The sequence below is a fragment of the Bubalus bubalis genome, chromosome 9 (genome assembly GCF_019923935.1).
Source record: "Bubalus bubalis isolate 160015118507 breed Murrah chromosome 9, NDDB_SH_1, whole genome shotgun sequence".
Classification (NCBI taxonomy): domain Eukaryota; kingdom Metazoa; phylum Chordata; class Mammalia; order Artiodactyla; family Bovidae; genus Bubalus; species Bubalus bubalis.
The window spans coordinates 49,948,960-49,967,197 of NC_059165.1; the positions used below are offsets into that span (position 1 = coordinate 49,948,960).

General features: G+C 42.9%; 1 protein-coding gene across 1 annotated transcript in view; it reads left to right on the plus strand.

Moving 5' to 3' along the window:
• The first annotated feature begins 296 nt into the window (after positions 1 to 296).
• The window catches only part of PDE6A (phosphodiesterase 6A), an 80,089-nt gene continuing 62,147 nt past the window's right edge, over positions 297 to 18,238 (plus strand). Inside the window, exons 1-4 of the mRNA XM_006043077.4 lie at positions 297 to 1,117; positions 11,857 to 12,009; positions 12,630 to 12,719; positions 13,264 to 13,404. Of these exons, the coding sequence (XP_006043139.1) occupies positions 644 to 1,117; positions 11,857 to 12,009; positions 12,630 to 12,719; positions 13,264 to 13,404 (858 nt within the window). The 5' untranslated portion in view covers positions 297 to 643. The remainder of the gene's footprint in view (positions 1,118 to 11,856; positions 12,010 to 12,629; positions 12,720 to 13,263; positions 13,405 to 18,238) is intronic.

The window sequence follows — 18,238 nt, forward strand, 5'->3', positions numbered from 1 at the left end:
GAGATCCTGGGGACAGAGGTGAAGAAGAGTGGGGTGAGGGGCCAGGAACAGGAAGTGGATGCCCAGTTCCTCTCAGCTCTAGCCATTTCTGCCACAGAGAAATTGGATATGGGGTTGTTAGATCTTCTGATTCTCTGAGAGAAGCTAAACAAATCTGTTAAACAGTAAACATGGGCTTCTGTATCAAATGTTAAAGAAAAATACCATACAGGGCAAAGAAAGCTTCTTTATAACAGTATGATGTCTTATGTTACCAGTTTGCAGCCTCTGTGTTTGGTGTTTTCTTTTACTTGATCTCAATGCCAGTTCTGTGCCAAATTTTCTTCTCCTATTAGCGGACCAAGGTGAAAAGAGAACACCAATTCTTTTACTTGATCTCAATGCCAGTTCTGTGCCAAATTTTCTTCTCCTATTAGCGGACCAAGGTGAAAAGAGAACACTCACCTCTCCCATCTGGGGCCCAGAAGCATCCGGAACACCCTGATCCTCATAATCCTTGTTCTGGGGAAATATTAATGATTTAATCTCCCAAGCTCACTCACTCTGCTCTGCAGCCACACCAACAAGGTTCACAAACAAGACTCAGAGAAGTCTAGGCCAGCCTCACCCCCACCCACAGAAATAGGCAGTGCAATTCCCAGCCATGGGCGAGGTGACAGCAGAGGAAGTAGAGAAGTTTCTGAACTCAAATGTCAGCTTTGCCAAACAGTACTACAACCTGCGCTACCGGGCCAAGGTCATCTCAGACCTGCTGGGACCCAGGGAGGCGGCCGTGGACTTCAGCAACTACCACCCGCTGAGCAGCGTGGAAGAGAGTGAAATTATCTTCGACCTCCTGCGGGACTTTCAGGACAACCTGCAGGCCGAGAAGTGCGTCTTCAATGTCATGAAGAAGCTGTGCTTCCTGCTGCAGGCCGACCGCATGAGCCTATTCATGTACAGGGCCCGGAACGGCATCGCAGAGCTGGCCACCCGGCTCTTCAACGTCCACAAGGATGCTGTGCTCGAGGAGTGCCTGGTGGCGCCTGACTCGGAGATCGTGTTCCCCCTGGACATGGGAGTGGTGGGCCATGTTGCGCTCTCTAAAAAGATCGTCAACATCCCCAACACAGAGGAGGTATCCTCTTCCCCATGGGAGTGGGGGACAGGGAGGCATTATTCCATGGGGTTTGGAGGGGAGGTATATGGGACGGGGAGCTGTCAGCCACCAAGATTGGGCTGGTGACCACTTGACACTTTTCTTTCTTTTTTTACTTGTCTATTTTTTTTTTTAATTAATTTATTTTTCGCTGCTCTGGGTCTTCGTTGCTCTGTGAGGGCTTTCTCTAGTTGCTGTGAGTGAAGGGCTACTCTTCCTTGCGGCATGTGGTGGCTTCTCTTGTTGGCGGAGCTTGGGCTCTAGGTCCTCGGGCTCAGTAGTTGTAGCGCACAGGCTTAGTTGCCCTGTGGTGTGTGGGATCCTCTTGGACTAGGAATAGAACCTGTGTCCCCTGCATTGCCAGGCAGATTCTTAAGCACTAGATCACCAGGGAAGTCTTTCTATTTGTTTATTGATAACTTTTTATTTTGAAAAAAAAAAATCAGAAGAGTTTAAAATACAGTACCAAGAACTGTATATTGTTCATCCCAATTCATCAACTGTTTATACCTTACCCAGCTTCCCTCGTGGCTCAGCTGGGAAACAATCCACCTGCAATGTGGGAGACCTGGGTTCAATCCCTGGGTTGGGAAGATCCCCTGGAGAAGGGAATGACTACCCATGCCAGTATTCTGGCCTGGAGAATTCCACGGACTGTATAGTCCAGGGGGTCTCAAAGAGTTGGACACGACTGAGCAACTTTCACCTTACCACATTTGCTTTATGTCTCCATTTTTTCTGAGCCATTTGGGAGACAAACACAGACAACTTTTAACCCCAGGAATTTTTCTATGTATTTTCAGAACAAGGACAGTTCTTACATAGCCAAAGTACAATGATCAAACTCAGGAAATGTGACAGTCGTTACAACACTATTATCTAATGAACAGTCCATATTCAGTTATTTGCGAATCGTCTCAATGATGCCCATTTAGCACTGTCTCTTTAGTTTCCAATCTGAAACAGTTTCTCAATCTATCTTTGTTTTCCATGATGCTGATGTTTTTGAAGGATATAGGCCAACTTATTCTGCAGAAATGTCCCTCCACTTGGGCTTGTCTGATGTGTCTTCATGTTTAGATTCAGGCTATGCATTTCTGGCAGGACTATCACAGAGGTGATGTTATTTTTACTTTGTGCCTTGCGTCAGGAGACATAGGCTGGCAGTCATTACGGAAATGCTAAATTGACCACTTGGTTAAGCACTTGGCTCTGTCTTCTAAGAGTTTAGGGTTCTGTGGGATTCTCCTGGCAGCTCTGACAAAGACTTCTTTGATCACCTACAGCAAATCATTTAATGCAGTTCTCCCCATAACCATCTGCCAGAGTCCACTCCTACTCACCCTTCAGATCTTAAAGTTCACTTCCTCAGGGAGACCCTCTCACATCCTTCTGTAAGTTTCCTCCCTAAAACCATTTACCACAATAAGCCCTGGAGGCCAGGGATCATGCCTGCCTTATTGTCCACTTTATACCAAATGTTTGTCCACTTTATAGCAATTGTCCACTCTATAGCAAAGGTTTGGCACAAAGCAGATGCTCAACAAACACTTAGCAAAAAGACTCACACCCAGGTAATTTTGCAATAATCCCTTTAACACCTGTCTCACCCCAATATTTGCCCTAGGCTGTCAAGGCCAATGTTGGTCTCATTTATTGCTGAACTGGCCTAACCAGGAGCCTGTGTTCAGTCATTCCCAAGATCCAGCCTGGACATTTTGTGACTTTGTGTTCCCTTTACCTCTGCCCTAATTTCAGATTAAAGGTCTTAAAATTAAAAGTTGGGGAGGTATGGGGCTTCAAAGATCATCTCATCCAGCTGACTTGTTTAATGGATGAGAAGTCTGGCGTCAGAAGATCTTGAGAAGGGGCTTGCCCAAAGTCACCAAGGCATCAGAGCAGAGCTTCCTGGACTTCACATGCACAGATGTAAGAATTCCAATGGATCATCTTTTTGACTTGGGTTCCTTTTTTGAAAAAAATTAATTAATTCATCATTTGGCTGCACCAGGTCTTAGTGATGGCAAGAAGGATCCTGTAGTTATGGCATGGGAAAATCTTCAGTTGGGGCTGGAAAACTCTTAGCTGCAGCACATGGGATTTAATTTCCTGACCAGGGATCGAACCCTGGCCCCTTGCACTGGGAGGGCAGAGTCTTAGCTACTGGACCACTAGAAAGTCCCTTGAGTTACTTGGCAAGATGAAAGGCATAGACTTGGGCCTTTGTGGAACCTGGTTTTCTTTGAAGTATGCTGGGCTAGATCTCCTATGGGATTCCTCTCTCCTTGGCCCTCCTAGGGTAAAGGTAATTCTGCACCCAGGGAACTTTCCTCAGGACTCATTCAACTGGATTGGAGTCTGTTCTCCCTTCAACTCTCTCTAGACTTCAACTTCTCTCTAGACTGTAGCCAACATGGGTTGTCACAGTCTTATAACTGATTATCCCTGTTTTACAGATGATGAAATTAAAATCTTTTCTCAGTCACACAGAAAACGGCAGAGCAGGGATTTGAATTCAGGCACTGGGACTGGTGCCACACCCTTTCACTGCTCTGCTGTTCTCTACTTCCTCCTGGCCTATAAAACAAGTGCATTAAACTAAGTGCAGTGTACGAAGAAAAGGTCCTTTCAAATTACATGGCAGAAAATTGAGATGTTAAGCTTTGAGGTCAGATCTGGGTGTGAATCAAGACTCCCTTTCTAATAACATGGCCTTGGCAAACTCTTTAGCTTGTTTGGGCTCACTTCCTAATTTGTAAAATAGAGGAAGAAAACCTAGCTTCTCTAAGTGTTGTTGTAGGATAAAATGAGATAATTCTTTCTCCTCTAGCAAAGTTCTTAGCACATAGTTTAGGCTCTTACTGACAGCTTCTCTTCCTTGTTAATATCACTACTACTTTGTTGTTGCTGTTAAGGAATTTTTTCTATGGAATAGATGCTGGACCAGGTCTGTGTGGGGCTTGGAGAGGAATCCAGTCTTGCCTTTCTGGAGCTTTCAGTTTAGATTCTGTTTGTGGGAAAGACAGACAGAGGTGCTGAAATCTTCTATGGACCCTGGTGTTGAGGGACTGAGGATTTAAGTAGACTTTCTGATCCTAAAATATCCCTAAGAGTTCGATGAGCCCCTGCACTAAGCCTGCTGTTTCTTTGTCAGCCCCAAAGTTCACCCTGGACGGGATGGCTGTGTTCCCAGGAAGCTTTCAGGCCAGGCAGCCCCCTTGGTGTGTGCCTCAGGCCTGGAGTGATGTCAGTTCACGTCAGCAAGCCTCTGTCCTTCAGTTGTACATATCTTCCTCCTTGAGATATCATACTTTACTGGGGTCTGTGGAAAGACACTGGGAGCTGGATGGAGAAGAAGCAGGGATATGGTGTAGACTGCGGAGTGGGTGGTCCCTGAACCACTGATAAGTGATACTCTTAGCCTTTAGCACACTTCCCATCAGCCCCCACCAAAACCTGAAAGTGGTTGTAATTACTGCATTGAAAAATGTGAAACCACGAATGGGGTTTCCCATGGTTGTAATGTGGCTCCCATGCTCTGACACATTCTTACTTATCCTTGGGACCTTCTCGGGGGCAACTTGTCATTAGGGCTGCCAGATATAATGTAAGCTGCCCAGTTGAATTTGAATCTTAGATAAACAAAGAGATACTTTTTTTTTGGCTGAGCTGCACAGCATGTGGGATCTTAGTTCCCCAAGCAGGGATTGAATCCATGCCTCCTGCGATGGAAGTGTGAGTATTAACCACTGGACCACCAGGGAAGCCCCAGAGAACTATTTTAGTATGTGTTTTGTGCTAATAACTGTTAAACTGTCAATAATCAATGCTGTGACTGGACAAGCCCATGTGGTTCTTATGATGAATGCAAGATACCCTTTAGCACTAGTGATCAGGAAACTTTGAAAAAACAAAGGCTTATTACTTATAAGACCTGGAAATTACTTTGCATACCTGGGGCTGCACAAGGAGGTCTCAGGTTAGAGAGGGAGAGAGTGGGCTCTGGCCTAGGACTTTCATGAGGGTTGAGGGTTTCACAGGCTCACTCTCTATTAGCGAATTTAAAACATAAGAGCAGAAATTGAAATCTTGGTAAGAGAAAATAGAAAGCAAAAAGTGGCTCCAAATGATCAGTTATCAAAATCAACCAAGATCTTTAAAACAAAAGAGCCTCAGTGTGAGGAGGTGGCATGGTTCTTTAACTAGTGTGTGGCTGACAATGTGTCTATTTGAGATAGGCAGATAGCCATCTTTGAGATGGATGTCAGCAATCAAAGCCTAAGTCATACATTCACATTACAAAAATGAAAACAAACGACTACCAAGAGTGTCCAGCTCACACTATAGTACACCCTATGCAACACATGATATACTAAGAAAGTTGTTTACCTGAAATTCAAATGTAATTAATCCTGTGTTTATTTGCTAAATCTGGCAACCCTACTTGACATTCAGTGTATGTCTGTGTATTTATTCTTTACCCTTTCTCCTTGGGAAAGAAAGCCCACAAGGCTTGTCTGTTCCTGCATATCTTATTCACCACTACTGGTCCCCAGACCTAGCCCAGGGCCTGGGACAGAGTGGTTCCTCATTACAGTTTATTGAGTGAATTAATAAGTCATGGCCCTTTCCCAGTGGGCTGTGATATTGTGATTTATAAAAAGAAATATTTATTTGGTCTTTGTCCTGGTTCCTGACACAGAACTGACCCTTGTAATTTCCTGAGTGATAGAACCATCTGACACAGAGCTCCTAAATCCCTTGGAGTTTCCTGGGTGGTAGGTGGTCTTTTGTTCTAATGAGAGGACTCTTGGTGGACTCCTGGATGGGGACCAGAAAGATCAAGCCTTGATTAGACACCTGAAACCTTCAACCCATCCTCTATTCTCTTAAGAGGGTTTCCCAGGTGGCCCTAGTGGTAAAGAACTCGCCTGCCAATGCAGGAGGACATAAGAGATGCAGGTTCAATCCCCGGGTTGGAAAGATCTCCTGGAGGAGGGCATGGCAATCCACTCCAGTACTGTTGCCATGGAGAATCCCATGGACAGAGGAGCCTGGCAGGCTATGGTCCATAGTGTTGCAAAGAGTCGGACGTGACTGAAGAGACTTAGCACACACGCACCAATGCGAGAGACTCAGGTTCGATCCCTGGGTCGGCAAGATCCCCTGGAGAAGGAAATGGCAACCTACTCCAGTATTCTTGCCTGGGAAATCCCATGGATAGAGGATCCTGGAGGGCTACAGTCCAGGGGGTTGCAAAAGATTTGGACACAACTTAGCAACTAAACAGCAACATTCTTGTAAGAGGGGAGAGGGGCTGGAAATGGGGTTAATAATTGATTATGCCTTTGTGATTAAACTGTCATAAAAAACCCTCAAAAGTACAGGGTTCAGAGAGCTTCTGGGCTGGTGAATACATGCATGTTCTGGGAGGGTAGTGTACACCCCAACTCCAGGGCACAGAATCTTTGGCACACAGGACCTTTCTGGATCTCACCTTATATATCTCTTTATCTGACAGTTCATCAGTATACTTATTCTATTCTAAGACTGTAAATGTAAATACTTTCCTGAGTTCTATGAGCTTTTCTGGCAAATAATCAAACCCAAGGAGTGAGTCATTCGAAACTCGATTTACAGTTAGTGAGGCAGAAGCGCAGATAGCAGCCTATGACTTGACATTGGCATCCGAAGCAGGGGCAGTCTTCAGGGACTGAACCCTCCAGTTGTACGTTCCTGTTCTCCAGGTAAACAGTGTCAGAACTGAACTGAATTGTTGGATACCCAGCTAGTGTCAGAGAACTGGTCAGTGAGGGGAAAAAAGCATCTACATAGCTGGTGTGCAAAGTGTTGTGAATATGGTAGTTATGTGAGAGTAAAGGAAAACAGTGAGTTTCTTCTAGATGGTGACAATCCCGTTTCTGAAGACTGAAGCTGAAAGCACTGTCATGTCCAGAGGCTCTTACATTGGTTGTCCTGCTCTCCTTCCCGCCCTATGACACCTGGAACCCAGTATGCCAGGCCAGAAAGAAACCTCAGAGAGGACCCGGTCTGACACGGTGATTTTACTGAAGAGGAAACTGAGGCTTGGAGAGGTTTCAACTACTGACAGGCTCATGAAGTCACTACCTCCTGGGGCCCCAGGACACCATCAGTCCTCTGGGGCTTTCTTCACATTATGGCTTGAATTGTGAATTCACGCTTTACATGATGTCCCCACTGCACAGTGATAACCCACTGAGGACAGCCTCACCTTTCTTACTGGTCCTGGCAGACCCAGTGCCTCTCACAGAGCCAGCGCTCAGTAAATATAAGTGGATGAATGAATCAATCCATCAATGAGCCGATCAGTGTATCAGTGAATGAATGAATGAATGCAGTGGCTGTGCCATTTACGAGCAGGAGAATTGTCTATAAAACAGGGAAGGAGAGAGTTCTACATGACAGGGAAGATGTGAGAGTTAATGAATTGTCTGGCTCTGGGCCTAGTACATCATTGAAAGTGAAAGTCATTCAATAAATAGATCTCATCATGGGACACACTGGAGCTTGGCACAGAGGATGTTTGAAAAGAGAAACTGGGTTTCCAGGAATGAGAAGCAGTCTTGAATTACTTTGGAATAAAATCTAAGCTCTTCCAGTGGCCTCCAAGGCCCTGTCACATAAGGCCTCTGCCCACCTTTCTGAGGGGCTTCCCTGGTGGCTCAGATGGTAAAGAATCTGCCTTCAATGTGGGAGACCTGAGTTTGATCACTGAGTTGGGAAGATCCCCTGGAGAAGGAAATGGTTATCCACTCCAGTATTCTTGCCTGGAGAATCCCTTGGACAAAGGAGCCTGGCTGGCTACAGCCCATAGAGTCACAAAGAGTCAGACACGACTGAAGCAGCTTAGCATGCACGTAGGCATGCACGTATGCCACCTCTCTGACTTCCTTGACCTCCAATCTCCTCACTAAGCAGGCCTTCTTCCTGTTTCTCAGATCAGTCAGTTCATTGCCCCCTGCTCCTTGGCATCCTCCATGCCCTCTGCTTGGAATACACTTCTGGCTGGCTCTTCTGAGCCCTCACTCTCTGCATTGCCTCTTAGAGAAGTCTCCTTACCTGCCAGGACTGACCAGAGCAGCTTCAACCTACCCCCGCTTCCATCACTTTCTATAGCATCATCCAGTTTCTCTTCTTCAAAGCAGCTGTTTACTTGATTTTTGTCTGTCCACCCCATTTGAGTGGAAGCTTTACTAGGGAAAGCTATTCACCCGTCTTGTTTATTGCCCAAACTGCCTAGCATACATTAAAGGCTTTCTGTTAATGCCAACTGAATGAATGAATGACTTGGGCTTTCTTCTGCTCGACCTCTGATTCCTAGGCTTTAAAACAGATAGGTTAGTGACTTCCCTGGTGGTCTAACAGTTAAAACTGTGTTCCCAACGCAGGGGACCCAGGTTCAATCCTTGATCAGGGAACTAGATCCAACATGCTGCAACTAAGAGTTCGAATGCCACAACCAAAGAAAAAGATCCCTCATGCAGCAATTAAGACCAGGCACAGCCAAACAAAAAGTAAATAAACAGAACAGTTTTAGCAGGTGGCCTTTAAGGTCCCTCCGCCGCTGATAAGTTGAGGTTCTATGACACAGCTGAGAACACTGTATATGCTGAAAATATAAGGATGCTAATGATTATACAGACACCAGTCAATTGGCAGCTGTGCTATTTGTGAGAAAGTTCTAGGGCTGACAACTCAGTGGGAGAGAAGGTACTGGTGGCTTTAGTAACATTGGCCTCAGATGCAGGTAAGGCCCAAGTACTGCTTTCCTTGACAGAAGTGAATACTGAAAGACTGAACAGACTTGATGAAATGAATCTGGGCATGTCTCACTCAGGCTTGTATTCATCAGTTGTCCTTAGAGAGTGACATGGAATACCCTTATGGTTAATACCTCTTTAGAGATTTTGCTTAATCCTCCAACACTAATTCAAGTTGAGCACTACAGGCTTCTCTTAATTCCTTTACCCTTCACCTGGTTTGAGAGAGCTTCATCGACAACAGGGCCTGTTTATTTAGTCCCACTCCAACTGGAAGAATCCACAGATGCAGAGCACCACATTCTGAACTTCTGCATTGTGGGAAAGTTCTAGTTCTAGCACAGCTGTGTGAATTGGCTCTGCAAAATACACTCCCTTCTCAGAACAGCCTGAACTGTACACATCTCAGCTGGCTTGTGTTCCCAGCAACGCTGACTGTTGGGAAACCTCACAGTGTGACCAAGAAACAGAAAGGTGGATTCTTTTGGATTTAAGACAACAATTCAGGCTCTGTCCCCACTTTCTGACCACCCAGACTGTACTGCCCTATACTGGCCTCCAAGTTTGCCTTCGGGGTGGGGTGTAGAAGGTGTGTGCTCCTCTGCACTTGTACTGCTTTGAGCCAACCCTTATGTCCTGTGTTACTATTAACACAGGACATCTGTGTTAATTCTGTGTGAATTCTGTTAATTCTGTGTGATTCATCTGTGTGCTGGCCTGAATTTTAGTCTTCCCTCTATCCCCGGTGCTTAGCATAAGGCCTGACACAGAGCCGGGCTTCCGTTAAGATTTGTGGAATGGGGATATCCATTGGATTGGCTGTGTGGTGCTAGAACTGGATTGCAAAAAAAGTTGAAAGTGGACTTCCCTGGTGGCACAGTGGGTAAGAACCTGCCTGCGAATGCAGGGGGTACAGGTTCAGTCCTGGTCTGGGAAGATTCCAGATGTCTCAGAGCAATTAAGCCTGTGAGCCAGAGCTACTGAGCCCAGAGTCTAAAGCTCACGAACCACAACTACTGAGACCGTGTACTGCAACTATTGAAACCTGAATGTTTACAGCCTGTGCTTCATAAGAGAAACCACCACAATGAGAAGCCCATGAACCGCAATGAAGAGTAACCCCCACTTGCCACAACTAGAGAAAGCCCGCATGCAGCAACGAAGACCCAGTGCAGCCAATAAATGAATAAATAAAAGCTGGAAGTAACAAATTCTCTGGTTCAAAGACCCAGACCCAGGTCTACACTTATCCAGGCTTCCCTGAAATGAAGCTTCCCTGGATGAAGCAGCAGAGCTGAGGGCAGTTTCTCAAATCACATACACACACAGTAATAAGTAATGTTAATCTTGAGTTTCAGTTTCCCCCTTAGTAAGATGAACTACTAATGGTCCCATCTCTTGGGTTATTGGGAAGAATACAGTGAGCTGAGGCAGGCAAAGCGCCACACGCAACACCTGCTGGCAACTGCGCTCATTCTATTCACTAAGGTCTTCTCCTCACTCAGGTTTCTGATTTACACTTAACTGTCATCAATGGAAGAGAGCCTCCTCAAAATCTTCCTCCACAGACAAAGCCAACCCTCCACCTCCATCCTTGGGTCCCTCCAGTGCTTTGCTCACATCTCCATAACCCTTCATAAGGGTATTTCAGACTTTCTTCTACTGGATTTTGGAGGCTTCCAGGGTAGAAATCATCTATAATAGCCTTGTCCCTGATGAGGAGTAGATGAAACTGGCTTCATTCTTTTGTCAGCAAGAGAATGGGGAGCCTCTCTACCCCACCTCTACAACAAACTGTGGAAAATTATTAAAGAGATGGGAATACCAGACCACCTTACCTGTCTCCCGGGAAACCTGTATGCAGATCAAAAAGCAACAGTTAGAACTGGACATGGAACAACAGACTGGTTCCAAATTGGGAAAGGAGTACATCAAGGCTGTATATTGTCGCCCTGCTTACTCAACTTCTATGCAGAGTACATCATGAGAAATGCTGGGCTGGATGAAGCACAAGCTGGAATCAAGATTGCCAGGAGAAATATCAGTAACCTCAGACATGCAGATGACACCACCCTAATAGCAGAGAGCAAAGAGGAACTAAAGAGCCTCCTGATGAAAGTAAAAGAGGAGAGTGAAAAAGCTGGTTTAAAACTCAACACTCAAAAAATGATGATCATGGAATTTGGTCTCACCACATCATGGCAAATAGATGGGAAAACAATGGAAACAGTAAGACTTTATTTTCTTGGGCTCCAAAATCACTGCAAATGGAGACTGTACCCATGAGATTAAAAGATGCTTGCTCCTTGGAAGAAAAGCTATGACCAACCTAGATAGCATATTAAAAAGCAGAGACATTACTTTGTCAACAAAGGTCCATCTAGTCAAAGCTATGGTTTTTCCAGTAGTCATGAATGGATGTGAGAGTTGTACCATGAAGAAGGCTGAGTGCTGAAGAATTGATGCTCTTGAACTGTGGTGTTGGAGAAGACTCTTGAGAGTCCCTTTGACTACAAGGAGATCCAACCAGTCAATCCTAAAGGAAATCAACCCTGAATATTCATTGGAAGGACTGATGCTGAAGCTGAAACTCCAACATTTTGGCCACCTGATGTGAAGATCTTTCCCAGCATCTTTCCTGTTGCTGGGAAAGATTGAAGGAAGGAGGAGAAGAGCACAACAGAGGACAAGATGGTTGGATGGCATCACTGATTCAATGGACACAAATTTGAGCAAGCTCCAGAAGACAGTGAAGGTCAGGGTTGCCTGGTGTGCTGCAGTCCATGGGGTTGCAAAGAGTCAGACATGACTGAGTGACTGAACAACAGCAGCAACCACGGGCACCTGGGGCTCTGGGTTGTTTTCCTGTCTTTGCTCTTCCTCTGCCCACTCATGCTTGTCTTTGTCTACCTTCAGGATGAACATTTCTGTGACTTCGTGGACACCCTCACAGAGTACCAGACTAAGAACATCTTGGCTTCTCCCATAATGAATGGGAAGGACGTGGTGGCCATAATCATGGCTGTGAATAAAGTGGATGGGCCCCACTTCACCGAGAATGATGAAGAGGTAAGAGTGCTTAGGAATTGGTGGGCTGGCCATGCCAGCACATTCTCCCAGCTCACAAATCCTCTGACCCTTGCTATTTGCCCTGACCTTGGCTTTCCCCTCTGTAAGACAAGGAAGTTAGTGGTCTGATGATCTGTGAGGGAGGCAGGACAGGATAATCATTAAGATGTTGGACTTTGGAGATAAGAATGTAGGGATAATGGTTCTGGTTCTGCTAATATCTGTTTGTCTTGGGCACGTTTTTCTGAACCTCAGATTACTTATTTGTAAAATGGGGATGGTTTTATAGTATCTTTTATAGAGAGTATCTATAGTGTCTCTTGAGGTCATTTGGGGCCATCAGGATAACATACATACATGACTTATCAAGGGGCCTGCAAACTCAGTGAACAGTAGCAACTTCTCATGAATACACTTCTAATAACATTAACATTCTACATTCTGTGAGTTTTACCCTCACATAATGCAACATTTTATGAGTTAGCTTTCCATGATCCATCTGCTCAAACTGTCTCAGATGAAGCTTTGAAAATATTCAAACGTATCGGCTGATGGTAGAAGTGGCCCGAAGAGGAATTTCTCCTTCTCATCTGTTTCTCCTCATGCTGTTTGATTTTCAGATTCTTCTCAAGTACCTCAATTTTGCAAATCTAATCATGAAGGTGTTCCACCTGAGTTACCTGCACAACTGCGAGACTCGGCGTGGCCAGGTAAAGGGCTTGACTTGAGGGAATGGACTGGACTGAAGGTGTCCTCTTCCTGAAGCACTGATGTGCTCAACCAGAAGGCAGTCGTGACAGAGTGCCCGGGAAGTATCGTGCAGTCTCTCCCAGCATCCCTGGGGTGCATGCGTCATGATGTCTGTAGAGCTGTAACCCACGGTGACTGCACGTATAAGCTTTCATGTCAGCCAGCTTGTATTTGAATCCTTGCTAAGCCATTTACCAGTTCTAAGACCTTGAGCAAATCATTTAACCTCTCCAAGCTTCAGCCTCCTCTTTTGAAAAATGGGGATAATTACGGGATAAAGTATGTAGGATACTTGGGCTCTGTCAATGTTTGTTATTATCATTGTTATTAACAACCTAGGAAATAAAAGAATTGGAAAGAGTTGGACCCAATGGAAGCTGCCCCATTATTCACCTCTCTGAACCTCAGTTTCTTCATCTACAAAACAGGGACAGCTATTCCTGGTTATTATGAGCTGCTGTTCTGTGCCTCAGGAACACTAACTGTGTTTTTGTATTTCTTCAGATACTGTTGTGGTCTGGGAGCAAAGTCTTTGAAGAGCTTACAGACATTGAGAGGCAGTTCCACAAAGCCCTGTACACAGTCCGTGCCTTCCTCAACTGTGACAGATACTCTGTGGGGCTCTTAGACATGACCAAGCAGAAGGTGAGAACACTTAAGAGCAGACATTTCCAAGAATGGGTTAAATATATAGCAGCTATATACCAGGTGGAACCCAGCCTCTGTCATGAATTCGGTTGCGCAGGGAAATGGCTGGCAGGAGGTGGATAGTTATGAGAGGTTTTTCATAGGTATTTTACACTGAGGAGAGGAGTACCAGCCTTTACAGAGGAAAAGTCATTCCAGGGCACAGGGGAGGAAAAATAACCTGTATCTTCCCTAGTCCATAGGGAAAAAATGATTATGTGAGAAGAAGGCATGATGAGGTGGTAAAGGTGAGTGATAAAGAAGTTTCCGTGTAGGGTGAAAGCGCAGCAAGAAGAAAGTTGCCAACTTCAGAAACTGTCAGAAAATACGCTCAAAGGTGGGCAGAAACATTTCCTATGGTGTGTGGAGACCAGAGATCATCCAGGCCATGAAAGTGGGGGTACATACTTAGATCTGGCCCCTCAGAATGTTCTGAGGCCATGTTGGCTAAGGAGGCAGAGAGACTCAAATGGCCTCCAGCCAGGTTCTTCAGCCAGTTTTCACCAAACTGACTCTCCCATTGTTCTTTCTCTGCCTGTCTTTGCAGCTAATCATTTTCTGCCTTGGCACAGAGTTCCAGAGTTATCTACACACATTTCCTCTCCAAAGTCCTAAGACTAAACTGTCTGTTTCATTTTGTGCCCTTTGTCATGTTGCACGCAGTACACAGCCCAGTGGAGACCCTCCAAATATTTGGTTGAATGAATAAATGCATTACAGAATCTGGGGTTGGAAAAGACCTTAGATCTAGTCCAGAGGCTCCCAAATGTGACAGTAAATTAGAATCTTCTGCGGAACAGTTTCAAAATTGCTGAGCTAATCATCAAAAAGTCTACAAATAATAAATGCTGGAGAGGGTATGGAGAAAAGGGAACCCTCCTACCTGTTGGTGGGAATGTAAATTGGTACAGTCACTATGGAGAATAGTATAGAGGTTCCTCAGAAAACTAAAAATAGAATTATCATATGATCCAGTAATCTCATACCTGGATATATATCCAGACAAAACTGTAACTCAAAAAGATACATGTATCCCTATGTTCATAGCAGCACTATTCACAATAGTCAAGACATGGAAAGAAGATGTTATGGAAAAACTCGAATGAACTTTTTGGCCAACCCAATATATATATAGTGGAATATTACTCAGCTGGAGAAAGAATACAATAATGCCATTTGCGACAACATGGAGGGACCTAAAGATTATTATATTGAGTGAAGTAACTCAAACAGACAAAGGCAAATATCATATGATATCACTTATATGTGGAATCTACAAAAAATGATAAACTTATACACAAAACAGAAACAGACTCACAGATTTTGAAAACAAACTTATGATTACTCAAGGGGAAATGTGAAGGGGAGGGATAAATTAGGAGTTTGGGATTAACAGATACACACTAATAAATGTATGAAATAATCTACAAGGACGTACTGTATAACAGGGAAATCTACTCAGGGAAAAGAATCTAAAAAAAGAATGGATAATGTATTTATATAACTGAATCACTTATCCACATACCTGAAAATATCATAACTTTGTAAATCAACTATACTCCATTAGGAAATACAATTTAGGACTTCCCTGGTTTTCCAGTGGTTAAGACTCTGTGCTTCCACTACAGGGGGTATGCATTCAATCCCTGGTCAGGGAACTAATAGCCCACATGCTGCATGGTGCAGCCAAAGTAATAATTAATATAAAAAAGGAAAAAATAAAATAAAAATTAAATTGAAAAGAGTAAATAGAAAATCTGACTAGACCTATAACGAATAAAGAGATAGAGTTGGTAATTAAAAAAAAAAAACTTCCTACAAAGAAAAACCCATAGTCAGATCTTTTCACTGATAAATTCCACCAAGTGTTTAAAGAAAAAATAATACAAATACTTCACAAACTCTTACAAAAATAGAAGAGGATGAAACATTTCTCTACTCATTCTATGAGGCCAGTATTACCCTGATACCAAACATATTACAAGAAAAAATCATACCAATCAATATATTATCTGAATACAGAGGCAAAATATCTTCAACAAAATACTAGCAAACCACATATAAAAAATTGTGGTCACATATAAAAACCATGGTCAATTGATTTTCAACTAGGGTGCCAAGACCATTCAAACGCAAAAGAATAGTCCTTTTAGCACATGGTGCTAGAACAAATGGATAGCCACATGCAAAAGAATGAATTTGGGGCCCTACTTCACATCATATACAAAAATTAACTCAAAATGGACCCAGACCTTAAACTATAAAAACTCTTAAAAGAAAATATAGATGTAAAACAAGTGGGACCTAATTAAACTTAAAAGCTTTTGCATAGCAAAGGAAACTATAAACAAGGTGAAAAGACAACCCTCAGAATGGGAGAAAATTATAGCAAATGAAACAACTGACAAAGGATTAATTTCCAAAATATACAAGCTGCTCATACAAGTCAATACCAGAAAAACAAACAACCCAGTCAACAAGTTGGAAAAAGACCTAAATAGACATTTCTCCAAACAAGACATACAGATGGCTAACAAAAACATGAAAAGATGCTCAACATCGCTCATTATTATAGAAATGCAAATCAAAACTCCAGTGAGATACCACCTCACACCGATCATAATGGCCATCATCAAGAGATCCACAAACAATAAATGCTGGAGAGGGTGTGGGGAAAAGGGAAGCCTCTTGCACTGTTGGTGGGAATGTAAATTGATACAACCACTATGGAAGATGGTATGAAGATTTCTTAAAAAACTAGAAATAAAACCACCATATGACCCAGCAATCCCATTCCTAGGCATATACCCTGAAGAAACCCAAAATTGAAAAAGACACATGTACCCCAATGTTCATTGCAACACTGTTTACGATAGCTAGAACATGGAAGCCACCTAGATGTCCACTGACAGATGAATGGATAAAGAAGCTGTGGTACACACATATATATAATGTAATATAACTCAGCCATTAAAAGGAACACATTTGAGTCAGTTCTAATGAGGTGGACAAACTTAGAGCCTATTATACAGAGTGAAGTAAGTCAGAAAAAGAAAGATAAATATTGCTTACTATTGTAATATTGTCCATCCCTGGTGGTCCATTAGGTAGGACTTGAAGCTTTCATTGCCCAGGGCCTAGGTTCAATCCCTAGTTGGGGAACTAAGAGCCTGAAAGCCATGTGATGCAGCCAAACAAACAAGGAATCTAGAAATATGGTACCTATGAATTTATCTGCAGGGCAGCAATGGAGAAGACACAGGGTGGGGGGCGAGGAAGAGAGGGTGAGATGTATGGAGAGAGTAACATGGAAACATATTACTTTATGTAAAATAGATAGCCAGTGGGAATTTGCTCTATGACTCGAGGAACTCAAACAGGGGCTCTGTATCAACCTAGAGGGGTGGGATGAGGAGGGAGATGGGAAGGAGGTTCACGAGTAGGGGGACATAGGCATACCTATGGCTGATTCATGTTGATGCTTGACAGAAAACAAGGTTCTGTAAAGCAATTATCCTTCAATTAAAAAAGAAATAAAATTTTTTAAAAAAGAAAATATAGATGTAAATCTTTGTGGCCCTGGATAAGGCAATGGTTTCTTGGATATGGCATCAAAAGCACAAGTAACAAAGGAAAAACAGATAAATTGGGCTTCATAAAAATTTAAAACTTTTGTGCTTGAAAGGACAGTAATGAAGAAAGCTTTTGAAAAGACAAGTATGTAAAATATAAAAAGAACTCTTAAAATTAGGAGTATAGGATTAACAGATACAAACTATTATATATAAAATAGACAGGCAACAAGAATTTACTGTATAGCACAGGAAACTATACTCAGTATCTTGAAATAACCTACAATGGAAGGTGGTCCACGGGCTAAGACTCTGTGGTCCCAGTGCAGCGGGTCCAGGTTTGATCCTTGGTCGGGAACTAGATCCCATGTGCTGCAACTAAAAGTCTGCATACCACAGCAAAAGATCGAAGATCCTGTGCATGCAATGAAGACCAGGTGCAGTCAAATAAATAAATAAATAAATATTAAAAAATAAATATAATAGTCATGATACATTTGTTAGTTTAAAAAATAATGGAAAAATATATATATATAATAATCACTTTGCTGAAACTATCACAAGATTGTAAATCAACTATACTTCCATCTTTTTTTTTAAGTTTGATGTTTGCTCATGAAGGGGAAAACAAAAATCTCTTACTACTCAACAATAAAAAGATAACCCAGTTAAAAAAATAAAATAAATTGCTGGGCAACATGATAATCTCCCTTTTTTACATAATGCTCTACAAACATAATTCCATAGTAGTACATGTGGATTTTTAAATAATATATGTACATATAACAAACACACATAGAAAAGCACTATTACAGGAAAATAGTTCAGTGAATTACCACAAAGTGAATATCCCACGTAACTACCACCAAGACTAAGGAATAAGAACATTACTGGTGCCTCAGAAGCCCCTTTCTTACCGATTTCTAGTAACTCCCATTCCTTCCTCCTAAAAGGTAACCACTCTCTGACCTTTAAAGCCATGTTAGTTTTCCCTAATTTTGAAATTCATATAAATGTAATTATACTCTTTTGTGTCTGACTTCTTTTGATCAAAATTTGGATTGTAAGATTCATTCTTATTGCTCATTATAGTCATCAATTTTCATTAATTAGTTCATTAATTTTCATTCTTGTAGAATATTCCATTATATGAGTAATCCACAAAGTATTTATTTATTCTATCAGTGATAGAGATTTGAATTTTCCAGTTTGGTCTTTTG